Raw genomic sequence first — 23,135 nt, forward strand, 5'->3', positions numbered from 1 at the left:
TTACGCTGCACGAGGCCATTAGCCATTTTCCTCTGACAGCCGTCCTCTGGTTGTGTGAGGCGCCCTCACACGTTCCGTGATCTTAATAAAAAAAGGAGAATGCGTCTCATTTGAAGACTGATGGTGTTCAATCATTGAGGGTTTACTTCGGTTGGCCACGATGTGACACTATCCGTGGGTCCATTCCTTGACAGCTGGTCTGTGGCATTATTGTTCTGCTGTATTTGCTGATATTAACGATAGCTTCACTACAAATTACACGCCCTCGAGCTTTGACGATTCTGTTTACTAAAACAAGTCAGCTTTAAGGACAAATCGTCCCTTTTGAAGGCAAGCCGGGAGTACACATATATTGCATCATACGAGGGCATTAAGAAGTCCTCAAGTGTTCGTCCGGGACCAAATAGTAGGTCCTATGCACGACAAGCCCGTACCGTGTACAAGTGGAAATACATCTCTCATCTTAGACAACCTTTACGTGCATGTGTGTCACACTGTGTAGTCAGTCGTAATCTGGTAAGTATGAACACTGGTGTGTCATGAGAACTGGTTATTTATTATCATTTTTTAAGACTTCTCGAGCAGATGTTTGTGAAACTTTGTAACTAAGAGTGAAAGTAAACATTTTTCTATTTTTTTTGTCAATACCTACTCTCAAAGTGAAAATCTAAGACCTTTCAGGTAAGGACGTGCAGAATCCTGATGAGATGGTGTTCGCTGTGAATAAATGTGATTGGAACATTTCTGGTTTTCAATCCAAATTGTTTCATTTTAACTACTTTACAGCTTAGCGTTATGTCAAAATCAACGTTGAAAGAAAAACAATATATTTTCATGCAAATGTACTTAGCCGTTACAAAATGGAGATGGAATCGTGTGGTAGGGTTCGTTAACGCAAAGAGTTTATAATGATGCATAAAGTCATCAATTACTTGTAAACATTTCTCGTGGCGTCGGTTATCATCAACATGTCGATTATTATGCTAACATATCTTTTTCTTTTCTTTTTTATTTCGTTTCAGTAGTTTACCATAATAATTATTACATTATTTTGGCATCGTATCATAAATAACTCTCCTTATCTAAGAAGCAACTGCAAACGATGCCCATTGATTTACTTTTTCGTCATTTAGATCGTATGTCTACGACGTCTGTTAATAATTACATGCATTTTTTGTTGTTCGACAATGTTCTAACCTTGTATTTGCAGCTTGGTCGAACTGGCAATATTCTGCGTCGTTATACCTCTAAATGGTTTCATCGATCGAGTGCATTTGGTTACGTGGCAAAATGAAAGAACTGAAACTCTTCCAATCTATTGAAATAACCTGAAGTAATTTACCGCCGTTTAAATTAATAAATTAAAATACGAAAGTGTAATTTTGGATGTATATAACTGACATTGAGTATAGTTCTGATATGTTATTCGTAGAGACTTCGTCATTATATTTCAAGAAGATAGAGTACCTGTAATTTTGCGCAAGTTGCGCACTGCTTCTTGCGTTTGAAAGTTTCCATAGTATCTTCCCATTTAGTTTGATTAATGTCATGAAGAAGCCTTCTCGCTGTACCCAGAATTGTCAAAGGTTACCTGTCCAACGAGGAACATCCAGATACTGATTTAAAGACTCGGCTCTAGGAGGCTTACACATTATGCTATGAAGGTGTGGTTCATGTTTCATTTTCAAGGTTCACAGTTCGAGCCTTTCCCAGAAGAAACGAGCGTGACAGTGTAAAGGTCCGACGTGTAAAACATATATTCGGATTCTTCTAAGAGAGACGGTAGAACAAGCTTGTTCCCTAAACTCTGTGACAGGTACCTTTAAATGGGGGTATCTAATTCTAAATGCACCCAAGTATATGAAATAAATTGGCCGTATTTTGTATAAAAAGGAAGGAAACATAATTATCATGCTATACGTCCGTTTGAATTTAAAATGTTCAAAACGCTAAAATTGTTTTGAAATAGTACTGTCAACCGGGGTAACTTCAGGTTTGGTTAAACTCATGATTTCTTCTGCTTTTCCTAAAACAAAGAAATATTTTTAATCGTTGATTGGACATTTTTGTCACATGAAGCTTAATCAAATCTAATCAAACACATGTAGTAACAAACAACTATCCATTTCTTTCAGTTTGTTTCAGTTCAGAGTTTAATTCATTGCTGCCAAGCCTATACCCCGTGGTTCGGGCAACTTTGGCAGGATTTTGGAATTTAATGAAAAAACATAAATAAAGGATTGTAACAAAGTCTTACACATGAAATATCTTTCAAGCCAAGCCTCCAGCAGTATTTTATGATACAAATTACTTTCATGGAATCATTTGAGAGAATCTTTTATCATTCATGTAGCTCGTTGCGAAGATATGACGACTATAACCAAGGGGTGCGGCTTGTGCCAAAGTTACCCTTTGGTGCCAAAGTTACTCCAGCGTACGCTAATATTTCACTGCATTAAACAGTGGAACTCAGTAAGTTCATTCAAGATAACGACCTGTACACAGCGATACACTTGGCGAACAAAAATATTGTGTCATATGCATCATTTTAATCACATACAGTTTAATTAATTGATGGCGCATGACAAAGTACATGTACAACTTTTGTTATGTGTACCAATTCTATCCTCATACTGAAAATGAAGAGGAAAATGACTCGTTTCAATATAAAACTATTTCCCAGAACCTCAAAATTTGTAATGAGCATGAATTTCACCATCCTCGTTCTCAAATCTCACATTCAAATAATAGGTTGATGACTAAGATTTGTGTAACTGTTGTTCATATTAGGCATAGGCTTTACAATTAAAGTGGGGTAACTTCACATTTAAGACATTTGTTAGAATTGTTGGTGGTGAATTCATACCCTGGGTCTGGTAATTGATCAGACCTTAAAGTGCATTTGCGTGTCCCTCTGGTGACGTCTCGAGAACGACCTTGGGGATCTTCGATCTCTGATGCGTGTGATTCTATAATTAATCTACTCATGGCAGCGTAGGGAACCTTATTCAATTATGATGGATATGAGAGAGAGAAACTGGAGGAGGTCGTGTGTCGTGCATTCAGGCGCCCTACGAGCATTAACAAGGGGCGTGGTGGGTTTTAAGGAAGAGGGTATGGCGCTGTTACACTGTCCGTGTATGTCTTGGTCTCTACCGCTGGAGGACTGTTTTGTGAGAACACACCCGTCTAGACAATCCAGTGGCCACAGCGTGACTATAGCCGTCAGAATAGTCTAAGTCGATTTGGTTTCTGAATGGCAAGTAGGCCTAGTTACTCAAAACACTGTCAGTGCTGGGTGACGCTTTATAGGCTTTTGTTGTAATATGAACAGGCTAATTACACGTACACGTATGCACTGTACGAAATGCAAGAGCAGGTAACATAACACCGATGGATATACTCTTGGGTGGTAACCAGACCATGAGTTGTGGCGTCATGTCTGATAGCACCAAGCCCAGGAAACATCGAGTGTTTGCAATCAATTAGCACGCATCTCACAGCAAGTAAGATTGTCACTTACAATTCATTACATTTTTGGACGTAAAATAACTGTCAGGCTCTTAAGACCGTTGATAAGAACAACTTAAGACAGCTTGCTATCAGAACATTTTAAAAAGAAGCTTTTTAATGCTTCAGTTTTTATACACGGCCGCATTTCACATTGTTATTCCTCTGTCTTGAATGCCATATTTTTATCTTCCCAAAAATGCAAACTAACCTCAATAAAATCATAATGCAGTGATCGCTATCTACTCACCTTCTCGTCCCTAGCTGGGAAGGGCAAGCGGAGACGTTTTGAAGCCCTCAGTGGACAGAATTCATCTGAAAATCTGTAACACGTGTCAAAACGTCCGCCTAAGACTATCCGCGTATATAGGTAGCTGTAACGTAATACAATACCTTCACAAGACTTCATGAAAGGCATTGTCCTTCCCAGCGCCATGTAAGGACTGAGAGGAAGAAGCGGCTTTCACCCATAAACATTTGAAAGTATTATGTTTTAAACTCCTCTGGGAGCAGCAAACGAGCACACCATACGACTAGCTGCTGGGGCGATACAATCTGTGGTCGACGGTTAAAGTTTGTTTCAACTTTTTTGCGAATAAGTTCCTAAACATGATGCCTGTTGAACGTGAAAACACATGCAGGTTCTCCTCAAAAATGATTTTCAACGCGTAAGAAAGTGTCATCGTGCAAGACATTTGCAACCGACCGGGATCATACCCGTCGTTTCGACTGTGTTCGAGACCTCCAGGTGACCCACGCACGGTTTAATCCGATATTTTTCTTTTTTAATTAATAAATATTCGAACCACTGCACTTGTAAACATTTATTGTTTTTACAATAACTGCTTTGATTTTCATTCCTGACGGGCATATTTCGTGCAAGCGTTGTTATGAGATTTTCTCGGATATATTTGGCTTTTTTCATTGATTGATCATCGTGTAATGTCCTCCATTATTTCTCACTTTGATCAGAGAAACTTTATGGCATGCGTAAAAACTGCCAAATGCAAGTAATGACTGCCACTGTGGCCCTACATCCCGTTTGTCAACACTGCGGTAGAATATATTTATACTCGCGTATTCTATGTTGAAAAATACAGCTTCATTCCACTGCCATTTTTTTCAAAAATGTACTTAATATAGACTCAAGTCGTCTTTTATCTGATACCTGACAGACAGCGTCGTCTGAGACTTTTTTTCAAGTATTCCTACGCCTGGTGACCTCTATAGGTCAAGGCGTGCGTGGAACAATGCCGTTACCATATGGTTACTTCGATCTTAGCGCAAACACCGTGTCACTTAATCTGGCCCGAGTTGAGGGAATATCTTTGTAAGTTGTAAATAGACGACTGCATTTCTCAGAATGTGATGTCATAATGAAAATCAGAGTAAGTCGCAAGAAGGAACGCATTTATAAATAAAATTTCATAGTACCGACAATTTTACGTTTAGCTTATAACGTGCTTCTTGTGAGTCTTATATGCATCAAGTTTCATTTATCATGGAAAAATGTGATTCGAACGAAAATGTACATCACGGTTGTCCCCCTCCCCTTAATTTGGTTATAGAACCTTTCTGTTTTGCATCCTACAGTGACTACAACAGTCCTAAAATTGCGAAAACAAGACTTGGTTGGAAATACAATTTAATTATGTTAGATTGAGATTCATTTAGTGTTACTTTAAGATTTCCCGTTAGCACAGATTACGCATCGTTTGATTTCCTCTATTGGTTGCAGTTTTCAGTGCTTACTTGCTCTTTAATTATCTGTCTCTTGAAGGTCATTGTTATTTTTGTTGGTCACTAATAGCTGTGACAGTGCGTACAATAACTGCATTACATTTCAAATTGATGCCATATGGAGTAGGTATGGTTAATGACAAGTGAAGACAAAGACAATCATTAACCTTAAAAGGTATTTGTCCGCTACTCAAATTAAAAGCGCGCTTTAAAGCGATTAATTAAATAGCATGCTCGGAATACGAACAGGACCTTTGCAGTACTCAAAAACGGAACGATTTTGCGTTCGCCTATTACGTACTTTTATATCTTACATTTAACGGCAACCAGCTCATCAAACTGTCAAATTCGAGATGTCCTTGACATGTGATTTAGCTAATCCTGATCGTGAAAGCAGAAGTTGAATCAGTGTCACAAATCCATCGAGCTTGTCGCTGATTACGCTCCAATGACATGAACGACTCAAGCACGCTTCTTTTTGCCCTCCAGCTAGTTTGGCAACGAAACAGCAGACTGTAGTGATTCTATACACAGAGCTAGGGACGCAAAAATGAGAAGAAATACTGATTAACGTACACGCCTAATGAACTATCCACTTAAAAACTATACCCCCTCACCTAAGACAAATTTTGAGACCCCCGGCAGACATTAAAAAAAACCAAAAATACACGTTTTGTATTCCGCATACTGCACCGATAAACCAACTGTATCCTTGGTAACTAATTTATACTCTTAATCGCCACATCTCTTGCATCATCTCTATCAAGGTTTCAGTATCAAATACAACTCTGACTATTCAAACAATTTCAGCCGAGGCGTCAGGTTTTTTTTAGAACTCTGCCCGTGGTTCGAGGTTCCCCATTCATCAATCACTAGTCACGGACGATCACGATTTGACGTGGAAGGATTTCGACAATTCCCTTCGTCAGCCAGCACATAGGCCCCCCTAGTGGAAATTAGATCTTGTTTTATGAAATGTGTGCAAGCTACAGATAGAAAGGCATGCGTAGTTTGATACTTAAGACTCGAGATAGGAGTCCGGATATTTAATCAAAATAAATTTCTTGTCGGACAAATCGCACTAGAGTCGGTATAAGTGTGCCATCATTTATCATCATCTGTTTTAGCCTTTGTTACTTGGGTGCATCGAATCTTGCGAGCGTTATAAGATATTATTTCTCGACTGATTTTAAACTTTTCCCCGCAACCTACCGGGTACGTTTGTAAATAAGTAACTACAAATCGATTCCGGAAACTATACTGTCGAAACAGAACCATTATGACTTCACGGCATAGACTACGGTTGAGGCAAATTAGCTTCTGGTCAAAGAGCCTTAAAATTAACCCATGCATAATGCAACTCTTGGATCGGAAACATAAGCTAAAAATCTAAAAGTTCCCTTTTTTCGTTTGTTGTTACTTTAAAAAAAACCTTGGAAAAAAGCCTTTGTAAAATATTAACTAGCGTATTTATTAATAGAAACGAAAAAATTACTTACTTAAAAGAGAAAAATCATGCAAAATATTGACCCCTCACTTGTACAATACACCGACCAGTGTAACTCGGTGTTTTCGTGTATAGATGAAAGGTTACGAGATTGTATATCATATGAAATTCTCAAGGTAAAAGCTGAAATAAAACCCAAACAACTCGTATTTTATAATTTTTAAGGAAGTAACTTAAAGGAATAATTTGCATTTACGAAAGATTGTAAAGCCCAGTATTTTAACCTTTTGCTGACAATAACTACGTGTACATTAGGCCACCTGTACTGAATCTAGAATCCATCGACTTTAAGTAGGTAAATCATCACAACATCTCTCTCATAAACACGTGCAGTGAAAATAAACATGCACAAACAAGGGCACCTACCAATGATAATGCTGGAGGTAAAAGGTCGTTTATGAAAAACCTTTTTTACCCATGTCCAGGTGACTTTTCCACAATATTACTTTAGGAACACAAAGGAAAATTTCCAACATGAGTGTTTCTTCCAAACGTGAAATCCCCATTGATGGGCCGTATGACCTTTTACTTACAGGTTGTTTAAGAACTCCATCCGCCCAGAGCCGTACTGCGTGCAAGAGGGCCGAACGTATATGGACAACGTTCACTAAAAGCTGTGGTCAGAAATAACTAAAAGCCAACAAACTGGTATATATATAGATCCCGGCGTAACCTCGTTAACTTGCTCTTGTGTGTAATCTGTCATTGGAAGTTGCTGTAATATGTCCAGGGTAGAGAGTGTATCACGCAAACTACTCCGAAGTACTCTCCGTTGTGTTTACTGGCTCGTCCAACGTCGATGGAACTGTCACTTAGAGTGTTAATGTTACATAGTGACGTGCGCACAAAGCACTGAGCGTCACTTAAATTCAATCATATCTACGCTGTGGGGGCAGATGACACTTGAGCATTATCATGAACAGTTGTGTTGGATAACAAGGTTGATGCTGACGTGGGGACGAACTTATTTCAACCAGTCGACCGGCTGTTGTCTTGCTATCAGTGAAGGTAGATTAACAGACGACAGACAAATGTTTTTCCCACAGTTAAATTGAAAAAAAAATTACTCGAGGTACTAAAATACTGGCAAACGGGTGTTGAAAATGCAAAATCATTCACTGGGAACAACATGAACAAATTGTTGCAATTTTTGTTAGTTCGTGCATGTGTGTTCTGTTTCGTTTTTAACAGTGAAATGAATCTTCAATTTTCCTTTTTTCAGGTTGTTTGATGTACTTTCTTCAACAAAGATGCTAAGCTTATACGCTGTAGAGTGTGTAACCTTCACTGCGCGCTACATGACGATCTGAATAAACAACACAGTGGATCACAGTCGACAACAGACAACCCTTCGTCACTGAGGCAAATGCCTGCAAACTGTACTGATTAATGTTGCGGGGATTTCTTTTCTAAATGCCTTGTCTAGAAATGGTTTATGAACAAGGAGTGTACTGTTTAGCAACCTGTGAGTGATGTCCTACTCCTAATGCAGCCTATGTTGATATTCTACCTTATTGTAATTCAGCCGATGCATCGTTGACTGTTGTGGCTACTTGCAGAGGCACATTTCTCCGCTGGATGTGTGATCGCGGTTTGCAAGATCACACTACTCAGTCTATTGATATGTGCGTCTAAATGGAAACTATCCAGAACAGGTTGGAAATGCTTAACTGCTTGCACATTTTTGTGATTACATCATTATGATCTTCGTCGGTTTGCAAACTTGTGATTATAGGAAATTCAACCTGCATCAGTCTGTTAATGACGCGTTCGTCTGAAGCGGATACAACCAACCAGCATTCGTCCTAAACGTTTGCTTACTTTGTACATCCTCAAAACGGAAGACACTGGACAATGGAAGAAATAAATTCAACAGAGGTAACTGACTTGGCGACAACAATTGTACCAAAGGACGATACTTCGTCTGGAAATGAATGGGTGTATGGCATTGAAGTTACGCTAGGCATTGTGGGCACTGTGGGCAACGTGTTCGTCTGCTTGATCATTCTGCGCGCCAAATTCTTACACAACATGACCAACTACTTGATTCTGAATCTGGCCGTGGCTGACATGACTGCCTCGCTGTGTTTGATCTTTAATGTGTTCTTAGTGGAGACTTCGATCGTCGAACCGCCCTCAGGCGTAGCTGTAGGAGAGATTTACTGTCGTCTCTATGGCAACCTACATCTCTTCTGGGTATGTGTAACAGCTTCCGTCTTCAATCTCATTGTCGTGACACTAGAACGATTCTACGCCATTGTGTATCCTCTTCATTACACTAGATACTTCACAACGAAGAGGGTAACCCTGCTAGTTGCTCTGACTTGGCTTGGCGCTTTTCTGCAAGAGTTTTTCGCCCTTTTTATCAACTCGTACGACGCTGCCAGTGGGACGTGTGCCTATGGTTTCCCCAATTTGGCTAGTCAAATTGCTGTCGGTTTGTTTGTGTTCCTCAGTTCCTATTTTTGCCCTCTTTGCGTAATGATTTGGGCATATTACAAAATAATGAGAAACCTTAAGAAGTCAGCGCGTAATCTTATGAATCAACAGACGGAGGACCCAGCCTATGGACTTCTCCGTGCGCGCAAGAAAATAGTGCAGGTCCTGTTTACCGTTGTCATGGCATTCCTCATACTATGGACACCAAACCAAGTGGTGTACCTGTTTGAGAATTTCCATGTTGAATTAGTTCCAACAACTCACATCGTGTACTCAATCTTTCGCATGATGGCGTTTTCCAACTCCGTCGTCAACCCGATCATTTATGCGTTCAAGTACAAACAATTCAGAAAAGGATTCCGTGTGCTTATGTGTAGTGGGTGCATGGCCAATAACGTCGGAGCAATCCAAACTGAGTTATCAAATACGTAGTTTATTCAAATCACTGTTGCACTTAGTAAGTAGGAGGTCCTGTATGTTGAAACCGTGCAATGGCATCTGCTGCAAAAACTGCAGAATTCAGGCTGAATAGATGGGGAAGCATTTACCATTCCAGACTTTGACATTCGTGACAATATTGAATTTTGTACCTCATTTTGAAAGTTGATATACAAAGCCCTCTGCTGCTGTGGAAAACGCACAAGCAGTTATGTATTGTTATAGGGTCCATTTTTCTTGTGGCTGGTTCGGACAGAATATTAAGTTTTTATGTTGTCTATACTTCAGATTCTTCGCAGGGGCTTGAGAAGGGAACAACCTTTGGGGGGGTTCAGTGGCCTCTTCCCTTTCAACGTATTTGCGCCTCTGCACAACCCCCCATGAGATTACACTAACGTTTAAAGGCTGATTCCACGAATTTGCACTGTAGAAATTTTATATATGAAAACTGCAAAAATAGCCGGGCAATATGCCTCATTCGTAAAATAGCCATCTTGAATCGAAGGCGAGGTGATCCCGGTAAAAAGTTTCTGGAATTTTAATACATTTATTTATTTAGTTATTTATTTAACCATCCTTAAGGAGGGTAGCCCATGCAGCTATAGCTGATCATTTGGGGCACTCAAAAATCATGCAACTTAAAAGTAAAACAACATCAAATGTACAATTACATCAAATGTACGGCAACAGGGAAAAAAACATAAAAGAGCCAGTACAAATTGGGGGGGGGGAAATAAACATGTACAATTAAAAATTACTAGGGAGCACCAGAATGGCATTACATCAAAATTACATTTAAAATGTGATATATACATAATCCCATACATGTGGGAATAAAAATGATTGGGAAAAAATATAGATTAGCATTTGCTCCGGGGTTAGTGCCAAGTAATTTATCGAAGGTCGTGCCACTTTCATTGTCCAAATGAAACATATTTTTCAAAGTCAACGGTGCACCTATATATGTATCCGTAATTATAGCAAAATAGACAGGCTTCTTCCCATTTCAGAGTGCTCTATAAACAAAATGGATTCGGGAATCGGGAACCACAATCGTAAATTCCAGTCTCGTGAATAAAGACCATTTTTCTACTCAACCACAAGTAAACCAGAGAAATTGCCTTAAATGTTGGGCAAACATGTTACTCAGCTGCAGTAAGTTGTGTGTAAACCTACGTCATTTACCCAAAACTACCCAAACACTTGTACCCAGCGCTTTTACAGTATACATCAGAGTCCGACTACAAGCTAGCTGTTGACAAGGTAATCGCAAATGCGACATTTTCATGGAGTGGCTATAGAAGACGTGAGGGTTACGTCCGAACCAGTTATTTAGATTTGTGTAGTTTTCGCCATTTAGCGCTCAGTGGAGAATAGTCATTGACAACAGTGCACGTTTCAGACGTGCGATTTCTGCTCAATTCATTTCACGCTATGGCCGATGGTTGAATAGATTCCGCCCCAAGTCCGTATCAAAAGGCTATCAACTACTACGACATATATACACGGTATTTCATGACAGGCTCTATATCCATAGACAGACATGTATAATAAATATTGTTGCTCGTAACACCGATCATGTCTAGTAGGCCTATTTCCATATACCGGTCATGAGATCAATTATTAAATAATACTGCATGGTAGGCATTAACAAAACACATTAAATGTTGTAAAAATGTTAACCTCTCCAGGAAAACTCCAAATAATTTATGGTATTATTTTTCTAGAGAAGCTCTGTGTTATTTCGTATATATCCTTTTTTTTAATCTTGGGGCTATTTTACTATTTGTATAATCAGAAGTATTGGTAGTTTCCCATTCTTCCCGAATGCCCTGTGGGACTATTTAGAAACACTGAAATGTGTGACATCAATGTCTGCTTCCATTGTACTTCTTGAGCTGTGGCAAATCTTTAAGCAATAAATTCTGAACACAATTTATGTTGGTATTGTGCGTTCAAAAAGAGCAGCGTTGTGTTGATTTCTAACAGAACTGGTATCAATTTGATTAAGGATCGTTGGTTGTGTTCTAGTCCTGTAAATGGTGTTAAAAACACTCTGTTTCTTTTGGGGGTGGTTTTTATGTGTTTGTTTGTTTTTGGGTTTGTTTGGGTTTTTTTTGTAAAATGTCAGTCCATAAGTAGATTCTGATTTTAGTTATTGCTTTACAGTTGTAAAAAGAATGTAAGAAATGAACTTGCCGATTCCATTGCACAGAGGATAGAATTAGTTAGCCAAATGACCATGGTGAAACAGTACTATAGCTGCTTGTTTGAATACGGTTTCTAAAACACAGTGTACAGTTGACCATACCTACGCATAATATTTTAATGTGCGATCGTTTTATCGCCCGGGTTTGAATAACTAGCGTAGCAGGTCAGACACGCTTCGTTAATTTGTGAATACTGTTGGATTTATTCTTACCAAATCGTTTCTCCTGGACCAATAATTCTCCGTTTGCTAGGAAGCATTTTCGTGGCTCCAAGGGTTGCAAGATTTTTTTTCTGTTCAGACGGTTCGATTAACATTCTCTTTGTTTCTAAGGATCGCAAATATATAGAAAGTACACGTTTTTGCATGTCCATTAAGCGATTTATAGGGCGAATGTGAGGTTACAGAGGCTGAGCGCTATAATTAAGAAATAAACAAAATGTCGATATAAAGAACCACGAAATCGAATGTTGCTTTCTAATTTCTCATTGATCGTCAATAAATTGTAAGTTGAGTGTGTTGTTTTATTAAAATAGGTGTTTACTTTGTACATAACTGATCAAACATCAACCTATTTGTCGAAATCTCGTATGTGTAAGTTCACATGCTTTTTCTTACTGTAGTGTTTTGGGGGCAGGCAATTACCATCGTTACGAACATCAAAGTGGTTCATTATTTTCCTTCCCCGCAAACAGTTCCACCTTCTGATTTTTCTTATCTTCTCATTTTCGTTTGTTACGGTACATTTGTTGTACTTGCGCCATCTGTCAATGGATTTGCCTGGTATTAACGTTGTAACAAGTGAAAGCAAGTGTCACTTAATACACGACAACCATATCAATGTTAATGAGTAAAAACATAAAGGGTGCGACAGGCCTGACTAGCACATACTATTGAAATGTCGCAACTTGCCCTCCGAGCACATACACCAACCAAACAGTTTCCTCGGTGATCTTAGATTACACCAAGTTTGTGATATACAAGAGTGCCTGCAGCATCGTAATAAAGGTTGCGTCTTCATGATCTGTGGAAAAGTGGGAAGACACTGTGAAAATTCATCATAGTCTGTTGAAAACGTCCATAAATTGTGGGCCCATTTAAAAACCATGCATCTTTCACGCCGATTAATTTACCGTTTTTGGTGTCATGTTTCGCCAATTGGCGTAAACCACAAAGAGCCTTTTCTTATTATGGGAGCCAGTAAGGTTTAATCTAAACGCCTCATCTGTTTGGAACATTCCAAGAAGGTGGCGGATCTTAAAAATAACGTCATATGGAACGGATTTAAATTTGTGTTTGGTGTGGACTTCTGAATCCTGGGACTCATAAAATGACGGCTACAGAGTTGCATTTGGCAAATTCATTTCATCTTCGCAAGTTAGTGCTCACAAAATTACTCTTCAACATTTTAAACTGTCATGGAAAGGGCGAATATTTGTGCACTGAACACAAGTACTGGAATAGTGTAAATGTTGTCGCAAGAATTTGAGATACAAGACCACCATGCAGCTGAAGTTACATGCACACGATCATGTAGGCCTAGTTTGAAGTTAACTTATTGTTATACTTTACTTTCATGTTATGATGAATTTGGATATCACATCACGTTCTGCTGCTCATCCCTTCTAAGGTCTTAACCGAATAACTTGACGGTGACTTGAAATGACAAGATTTTATGGTCGGGACAACAGACACTCCCCATAGAGTTGTGTGTAACTTCAAGACGTAGTAAAGTAATATGGACACAGACTTCTATATAGACACCCCTTAATGCTATAAAAAAACCTCCGAGGACAGGAGTGTTTAGTTTGGCTTAAGCAGTTTGCTAACCTTAATCTGACCGTCCTTGTCCCCAATTCTTTTTCTTACATTATGTACTGCTCGTTCGTTTCGATACATATAAGTTTTCTGATTATTTTCCGTTTCCCCGAATAGCGTGGCTGACAAGGTATTCAATTGAGGCAAATTTACCTCTGATGAGGCCAAGCTCAGCGGCTGTTACGTGTTTATATTTTCGTTTTTCGTTATCTTTTTCTTTTCCTTTCGGATGCGCATGCGCAAAGTCCTGAAAGCGGGTGTATAAAATTATTATCAGGGGTGCACTTTGGCTTTCACAACCATGTGTCTGTTTGTTTATTGTTAATTTTTGGCACTTTGATTGGGAAGCAATTATGTTTAATGATGTGGCACTTATGAACCTTCAAAACAAGTATTCAAACAGACATATCTAAACCAATAGTTAGTACCGCCAAAATAGCCCTTGGGATTCCATCAGGTATTTAAAATCGCTTTACCAGACGGACCCTTATTCTGTAACAGCAAAGTTAGCACATTTGCCAATTCCTACTTTGAGAAAGAAAATCTTTATTCTGATTTTCTGTTTACAGCACACTGCCAACTAGAATTCCGAGTGCGATTTCATTAAATGTCCTGGAAAACGTAGTCAGTGGTGAGGGTAAGATCTGAATTCGATCTCAATTCGAATCTAGTGAATAGCAATCCACGTAGAGAAATGTCAAGTGTATGGTCAAGAGCTGAGCTCAGGTTTACCTGCGCTGTGGGACGTGGTCTGCAAATATTGCTCTCCATCTGGACTGTTTGATCACAGTTAAACCCGAGGTGATTAATTGGACTCTGAAGATATCCCGATCGTGAGGTCGGAATATTTACTTTGGAGATTGGAAAACGAAAGCAAATTCTGCTTGCAATTAGCTTAATAGATTCATAAGAATTGCTCCCAATGTAAAGACGCCATAAATTGAATTAGCAGATAAAATTTTCGTCCTAATCTTAAACACGCGCATTATTTATCATGTTCAATTTATTCCTACCGGTTGAGCAGCTTTGTCTTTCCATTTCAAGAAAGAACAATTTACCTTATTATTAACACCTTTCTGGCACATGGCTGTAGGCCTTTAAATGAATTGAAAAGAAGTTGGAACATGCAGTCTGCTTTTCAGTGTCGCAGTTTTTATCATTAAAGTTCCGGGTTTTTTACTTCAACCTTTGTATGTCTGAATTTTCTTTTTGCTTTGAACAATAACAAAATATACGTCAGCCCACAGAGGACACTTTGCTTGACAAGGGCGGATCCAGAGAGGGCAACTGGGGTCATCCCCTCCCCCAATAATTAAAAAAAAAGAGACAGGCTTTTTTCTCCAGTTTCATCCTTGTTGTTTGATCTTTTTTCTGAATGGCCTATGAATCTGAATTATGAATGGCAAAATACCCTACTAAATGAAACTAGAACACTTTTGCAGCATACTAGCAGTAGATACTGTCGCTTTTCCTGCTCCATGACCTTGCCTCTTTATCTCTCAAGTTGGCGTCAGATTCACCATGCTTTCCTTGAGGCGTGATTCTTTTGACGAAAATAAGAGGACTGTTCCCGTCTGTCGCAGCTGTCCGGGAAAAAACGTCTTCCTGACGATATGGCATGTCGGCTCTAAGCACGGGAGATTTCGGAGGAATACCCCGAGGTAACAGTGTGGAAACTTTGTTGTGAAATTCCGACAGCATGAAAACGATGGGACTTAGAATGAAATTACGGTCTAAGTGACATCAAAGAGAGCTAGAATACAGACAATGGCTTCAACACCCCACAGGAACATGTGTTCGAATGAGCAGTCAGTCATCTAACGAGAGTCATATACGTTTGAAGGCAAAATGTATTTTCCAAAGAACAACCCATGAACCAAGTTTTGAAATTGAAACAAAAAGGAAGAAAAGGGTGTGATTTTTGAATGGTTTGTCTGCCTTTATTGTTGTTGTTTCCACTGTTTTTGTATTTGTGTGTTTGTATCACTCTTTGTGTGTGTTTCATATCCCTAAGGTACATTATATCTACGTCTACCTTTGATAGCAACGGGCCGATCAACGCTCGTCAACGTCAGCCTCGTTCCCAGTCAGGATATGCTTTATTTCGTCCTATTTTTCTAATCACAGCAGGAATACCCTCCAAGGTCACATCTAAAAGATTATTTGGAGCATGAAGATATACGAGTTGGTATGACCTCTTCTTGTCTGTGTATGTGATGTGGTAATCCTCAGTGATGGGACCCACACTTGTCAGAATTACTCGCTTTTTGGAATTACAAATGTCTTTAATGTGTATCGCTAAAACTCGTGCACCTTCAGAAAAATTTATCTAGCAATCAAGAGATGAGGCTTTTGCACTCACACAAACTGGTAAATAAAGCATTGGATCTTTGATTTTAATATTCCAGTGCCCGTTTTGTAACACACAATGTAAAACAGTTGCACTTTACGTCTGTCTCATCTCGTGGTGCTAGGCAACCGTGATGCATTACGATAGTACATGGCGTCTGAATTGAAAGTTCCATGGTGAATTAACAATTACCATGCACTTTTCTCTTCCTTAAATAAGTGATAACTACTTTCAGGCTCATATTCAATGGGCCCTAATTGGAGACATACAGTGACTGTTCCTCAACCGTACACCACGCGAGCCACAACATGAAGCCTGAGGTAAAATTGTCTAATGACCTGGGTCTTATTATGGTTCATCTGAACCACTCATCTCGTGCAATTTATCGCGTCTCCCATCACTGACCCCTCCATTAAACCTTCAGCTTCTCATACTTGATTCTGTAAGAATAGATTGTGCTCTCTAGAACTCATCCCACCATAGCTATGCCGATAATCTTGTTACAAAATCTTCCACTGAGTATGGAAAGTCTCGTCAACCTATCTTATACGCCTTAATAATGGCCCTCGGGCCTGTGTTGGCCTGACAGTAGGGTTGTAAGATGATGAAAGCAATGTAGAAAAGGAATTTGGTATCTTTGTTTTATCTCGATCTTCCAGAGGAGGATATTAGGTACTGTGGTTACTACGACTGCTGAAGAACTTTAATTGCAATCGGATTAACCGTTAGGATTCGCCCAATTTGTTGAACTCAATCAAGAATTTGGCGTAGGTCCCCCTATAGTTGCTTCAAATTTACGATGTTCCGAATCTTAGCAAAGAAAAACTTTTCTTGGCTATCATTTAAGGTGTGAATAGCGGGGAAATTACACATTACATCATCTTAAAGCACATATCCCAGTGTCCACACTAACGTCCGCAACTGCAGGTATATTGATTTTGTTCTACAACAGCAAACGGTTTTGTGTTAAGAAAACGCAGGACGCTCATTAAGTTAAAAGAAAAGGATGTGAGCACGCGTACGCCCTTTTGCTAGGAAGCATGATCACAGCAGAAAAAAATGTTCCCGGCGAAAGGACGTAAGAAACACACTCTCTTCCTTTTGTAAAAGTGCATACATTTACTCCAAAATCAACTTGACAGGTTGTACAAAAGGCAACCTTTGAACAACTTATTTAACGCCTTGGGAATTTTTTTGGGAATTTGTTGCATACAAAAAGTACATACCTTTCAATAAATTGATTAAAATCTATCTGTTCACAGAAATCAGCATTGAAAGGTGGATCACGTTTCCCAAATTACACACTTTTAGATATTTTGCTTTTAAATTCAGTTCTAATTGGTACAATTTCAATGGGACAGTGTGTAGAGACGAGTGATAACGACATTTTGCGTCTTCTGTTCACACTGTTATTTCCCCAGTGTTCGTGAATGCCTTGCGGCTACACGTGTCATTCCAACAGCCACGAGTCTGTTGTCTGCAAGTCCCTAGCGCGTCCCGAACCGTCTGTTGCTACGAAGTTGTACAGAGAGCATGTCTTGTTAATTTCGACTCTGCCATGCTAGAGGCTGTTTCCAGATGTCAAACGATCGGAGCGTGTTAGCAGAATAACAACTAAAGCTTCTGTTATAGCTACATCGTGACTTAACTCATCCATTTATCAAAGAAATATGAATTTCCACTTCGGCTCAGTTCAAATTTTGATAGTACTTCACGTCTTTCAGTTAATTGACCTTGTGCACCTGGCTTCCGCTTCCGTAGTATGCGTAACAAAAATACCAGTAGACAGTGCTTTGGGGGTCAAATTAAGCCGAATTTACCCTCTTTCTGTATTTTACTTACGCGGGATTTTTTTCAAATCTTCTGCAAGGATGTTCCACATCTTTGGGAAGAAAACCTCGACACCAAATATCGTTCTGAGAATTTCTGCCATAAATTTAATACTTGGAAATAAACATTCTGCAGCCATTCGAAACCCACGTCAACACAAACATAATGAAGAAAGAAAATCTATTTTATATCTGCAAAGGTAGTGTTTATCATTTGGGGTAATTTACCAAGAATAGCAAGATTTAGCTGGTTTGTCTTAGTTTGCCGAAGTGCATGCAAAGTACGGAGTCATCTTGATGCCAGTGTTAGGCTGGAGAGTTGCTCGACAGGCCTGTCAAAGCCACGAAAGGCAACACCGCACTGCTGAAACACCCACAAGATATCTTTCCTTCTCAGTTGCTTACCTTTCCAACTCAATCCTTCCACCATAATTAAGCTTTATTGTACCTTTCCCACAGAAGTGTTCTTCTTTATCTATTCCGATCGGCGATTCCCAATTTCCCTCGAATTTCATTAGATTTTCGAGTCAGTTTTATTTAGTGAATGGTCCACTTGGGATGGTAAACGCTTAATTAAAGGATCAACGAGCGCACGTTCTGCGTGGAGCGATACTGGTTTGTCTGTCATAAACGCCAGTCATCTTCACATACGGAGGTGAAATAAGATTGAATGAAAAAGACAGTCTGCAGTTAGGATCTAGTTTTAGAGCCTGTGGCTTTGGTTTAATCATAGGAAGGGTCTGCGGGTAGGGCGTTTCATTTCGTGGGGTCATATTTCATTTCAAATGAGATGGAATTTAGACAAATACTGTAGGAGTCTCGACAACATAAATCACGTAGGCTTTTGCCTACCAGTTTCTGTTAATAATTATACCGGTTAGCTGTCTATCTTGAAATTTGTGATTGGGGAGGAGTTCATTGCTTTTACTCTGCTGACGGTCTGGACCGAACTGTGCAAGAACTGGTCTTCTTACCAGGGCGTGCGTCGCCTTTGGGTACAAACGAACATTTCAATATTTATGGAATCCATATTGTTTTCAAATTGTATATAAACCACTGTCGGTTTACTCTATCCAAAGCTTCAATGTACATGTAGAACATAGTGGGATTCCTGTCAGGATTAAGTTTGAATATACTGTTTGCGGCGCTGATATCTGAGCAGTGAAACAACAAAGTAATATACAGTATTCTGGGTCAAATATGGCCCAAAACGGGTCATAATTTAACCCGGAAAAAGGTTAGGCCCAATGGGACCCAGAATCTGGGTCAGTCTGGCCCTGGTGTTTTAGAATGATGTAATCCTTTCTGTATTATATCAAAAACAACCCGAGTTATTGAAAACATAGTTTCCAATATAGTCTATAAGATCACTGTAGTAGCAAACACCTTGTCAAGTCAGTGCATCTCATGTCAATCAGAGTAGAATTTGTTTCAAATATATTTTGTTTCAACAAAATCTCTGATCTTGCCAAAAAACGGAGTGATGTCGTTACTGCAATCGAAATAAAACACACAAAATGCAAACAAGCTCAAAGATTTCATTTGTTTCGCATTGCTTAAAAGAACACCAAAATCTAAGCAAAACCAAAATTCACACTCAGTGTAGTGGTCTTGCAAACAGACAGGAAATAAACCTCCCACGATGAACTGACGTCTAGAACTTCATCAATACTTTGTGATTGAAATTCCACAGGAGTTTAATTAAAGGGCAAACAACCGTGCAGATATCCAAGGGGCGACCGCTATCTGACCAAAATTAATCATTAATGGTTGCTGCAAATATGAGGTTCTTTGTATGGGTTTCAGTCTTGGCTCAGTCAGGGAGAGAGTTGGGATGAGCCGGTCTCGCTCAGTTTAACAGCAATCTCATCCAATCACATTATCAGCGGGGGTTAGTTCCTCAAGTCTCGTCAGGTCCAAGGATGCGTTGTCATGACGGCAAACCCAATGGACATGTGCCAATGAGAATTAAAGGTGCTGCCTCAAATGTTCCTTCCAAGACTTGTTTAACCTTCTCCCAGATATAATTATTTGCATGTTGTGTGGGAAAAAACAGAACAAGCAATAACCCAAACCAAAAAACGGCGAGTTGGAGAGTAAGAAATGGTTTGGGTTTTAAAGATAATTACTTGTCAATAGTTTAAACAAAGAAGTATCATTCCTAATTGTTTCCTTTAAAGTTTGTGTCTTAGAATGCCACAAAATTATTTCAAGTAGGCCTGGCTTGAATACCATCTGTATACCATATATCTGAATTTGTTTGACATTACTAGCAGTTCGAGAGAATTTCACGCGGGATTATTGGGTCGTGTCTCTCTTGTATCAATCTTCAATGAAACACCTAAGTAAATACGCTGTCGTACAACTGTAGTTTGTCTTTTCATTGACGAAACAAAAGCATGCATCCTGTAATGAGGACTTCACGAGTAAAAGACATTAATAATTAGCTCTTTCTGATATTGCTTTAAAATTTTCTGTCGTTTCTCTTCTAAAACAATAAACTTAAGATTCCTAAGAGTGTAAATGTCGTGCGCCAAAAAACAAAACAAAAACAAAACAAAAAACATTATGCGGGCATGCAATTACATTCAAGTAATAATTGTCATCAATCATTTTGGTATACGTGCCTCTTCATATTTCAAAAAGTTGAGATTGTCAACGTTTATAGAAACGCATGGAACAAACATGTTCTTTCAACAATAAACAAATGTAAATGATGAATTACATGGACGTCAAATAACGTTATCTCATGTGAACAGGTGGCATTAATTTCAGCGTTTGCAAGTTTAAAAAAAAATTAATATAAAAGGTATAAACTAGTGAATTGGGATTAAGGCTTTTCCCAAAGAGGAATTACAACCGATAACACTATGAACTTTCAACACCGTGAAAATTCAGTTTTACCATTAAATCACCGTGAAATTTTGTCAAGACAACGTAAGCCCGTTTTCACGCAAGATCCACTGTCGCGTCAGCCCTTGGCACTCATGCCTCATGCGCGCTCAATCTTAACGATGCTCTGCTGGCACGGGGCCACTAAAAATTCATTGAGCCACTGCGTTCTCCAAAATCAATGGCCCAACCGGCAGTGGTCATTTGAGGAACACTGCCACATTTTCAAAACTTTCCTCACATTTAATGACTCGTGTTTTAAATTACCGGCGCAGCACTTTCAAGTTCACGGTATAATTCCACAGCCTGAACAGTTGTGATTGCCTGCTTAATGTACGAGGCTCATGTGCTACATGTAAACACGTAGCTAGCGCGCAGCGCGACTGTTCATTGCACGGTCGACAGTCGTGCATACGGCTCATACTCTTGCAAATGACCTGAGTAGATGTTGGCTGGTATAATTTTCTAACAATGCCAGTTTACTTATATTCCTTCCCAGTTTATATATATTCCTTCGCATGGTGCTACCGCAAGCCTTTCCACCTATTGCTGTCTTTCTCACCATGAATAGCCTGAAATTTCATCCAATGCCAGTTTAACGTCCTCTCCCACGGACACCAATGAAACCTTTAGTGAGGTCGTGTCGTGTTGCACCTCAGGCCGATCAAGCAACATACATGTAACCTCAAATTAAATTTGTGAACACAAAAAACATGTACATTTTATATATCCAACTAATCAAGTTCTGGGAAGTACACGTAACTTGTACTTCCTGCGACATCATTTTTCTATGTGCAGCCTCGTAGAGTTTTGTGTGGTTGTATAGTGAATTGCGCAATGCTATTTTAATGCATGGACTGATTGCCGCGTTGCCATCACACCTTTTTGGCAGTAGCACGGCGCAGTGGAAACCAGCGGAAACCTTGCATGAAGCAATATTGCGTGCGTGTTTTCGAAACCGTGATAGCGAAATGCGAAGGAAACTTGTGAAAACCACAAAACTTTCTGGGAAAGACAGGATCCTGTCTTCACAAAACACCTGCCTTACATTCACAACATGCGGAAAGAAAGTTTTGATTTTTCCTTTTTTGAGCTGTGAGAAGAGATGGATACACGTACGATGGCTCAAATCTGCCGGATGCAGATTTTGCTTATGTAGAACCATGGAGGAAGGACACAAGTTTTTTTTTTCAGCCCTAAAATGTGACATGATTCATAAAATTCCACGAAACTTGATGTTAGATGTCGCCAGTACTCGCCACACACCCCCCTTGACCACATACCAGAAGACGTATGAATATTTCAAACTTTTGTGGGCAAAAGGCACATTGAGTGTTGAAGTTAACCGAATTATGGAATTGCCAAAAGACTGTGAAACTGTATACAAAGTGGTGGAAGAACAAAGCCGACAATGTAGCATCAGAGCGAGCGAGGATAGCAACGGTGTGTACATCATTGTCCAATCCAGCAAGGGCAGTGTACATATGACATCGTGCATGGACAGGGTTTGCCCGTAACGTTTTTCTCATTTGCCAGCCGGGTAATGGTACTTTTTATGAGGGATTCAGATAATGGGTCCGTAAAGCATTTAAAGGATTAGCCCCACCGCAAAGTTAATGAGGAAGGCCCCCCTAGATGGGCTCACTGCATTTTCACAGTGTTTTCACTTGACCTCAAGGTGTCGGCAAGGGGTCACAACCGGGATTATTTTCACGGTGTTTTCACCATGTTAACTGCCATGAAGTTGCAGTGAAAAAACAATTTCACAGTGAAACTGCAAATTAACTGCAAATTCATGGTGCTGAAATTCATAGTGTAATTATATAAATTGCTTTTACAGAAATGGATACCTTCTCCCTTTATATCATTCTGACGATTTTAGTATATTATACAATTGTATTGTTACACCCATCATTGTTGTTCTCCACGCTCCTCGAGTTGCTCGAGGTCTTCGGTCGGAGTTTGATTACATTTTTCAAGGCGTTGGATGTTACTTCAAAACATATATTTGGCACATTACAAAAAAGGCTGCCGCATGTATACATGCAGATTTGGATTTCGTCACTTCAAACGTGGCAGTTTCCCTGTAGTAGGTGGGATACCAGGGGTGGGTTACAAATTGATAGACGCATGTGCACAACCAAATAACAACTACTCATCTTGATGGACTAAAAAACTATCTTGACTTCATTCGCTAGAAAACAGGGTTAAGTGCAATCAGCTTTTTAAAATCAACATCTGATTAAATCTTTGTCATTCTTGTACAAACATAACACCACCTGGAACATATAGTTATACACACGTCCTTCAAACTGTAGAAATCTAAACAAAGTATTCCAACCAGACTAGATCAATACCCAATGATATGAAACGACAGGATCAATAAATGAAAAAAAAATAAAC

General features: G+C 39.4%; 1 protein-coding gene across 6 annotated transcripts; it reads left to right on the forward strand.

The window, feature by feature from the left end:
- The first annotated feature begins 61 nt into the window (after positions 1-61).
- On the forward strand, positions 62-20,642 carry LOC110981096 (neuropeptide FF receptor 2-like). Of its 6 annotated transcripts, none has more exons than XR_015424820.1 (4): positions 62-516; positions 7,980-8,953; positions 14,231-14,298; positions 15,166-20,631. XR_015424820.1 is itself a non-coding variant. In XM_087134751.1 (4 exons), exons 1-4 carry the CDS (start codon positions 8,931-8,933, stop codon positions 15,833-15,835), a joined length of 408 nt encoding a protein of 135 aa, XP_086990877.1. In that variant the 5' UTR covers positions 8,826-8,930; the 3' UTR covers positions 15,836-20,642. The 6 variants fall into 6 exon arrangements, 5 of the variants coding, with proteins under 5 accessions (XP_086990879.1, XP_022094016.2, XP_022094014.2 ...); XM_087134751.1 differs by lacking the exon at positions 62-516 and having other exon boundaries at positions 8,826-8,953; positions 15,166-15,322; positions 15,676-20,642; XM_087134753.1 differs by lacking the exon at positions 15,166-20,631 and having other exon boundaries at positions 14,231-15,119.
- Positions 20,643-23,135: the final 2,493 nt, after the last annotated feature.

Source organism: Acanthaster planci, linkage group LG03, assembly GCF_054643075.1.
Source record: "Acanthaster planci isolate LZ-2023a linkage group LG03, COTS_SCS, whole genome shotgun sequence".
NCBI classification, from domain to species: Eukaryota; Metazoa; Echinodermata; class Asteroidea; order Valvatida; family Acanthasteridae; genus Acanthaster; species Acanthaster planci.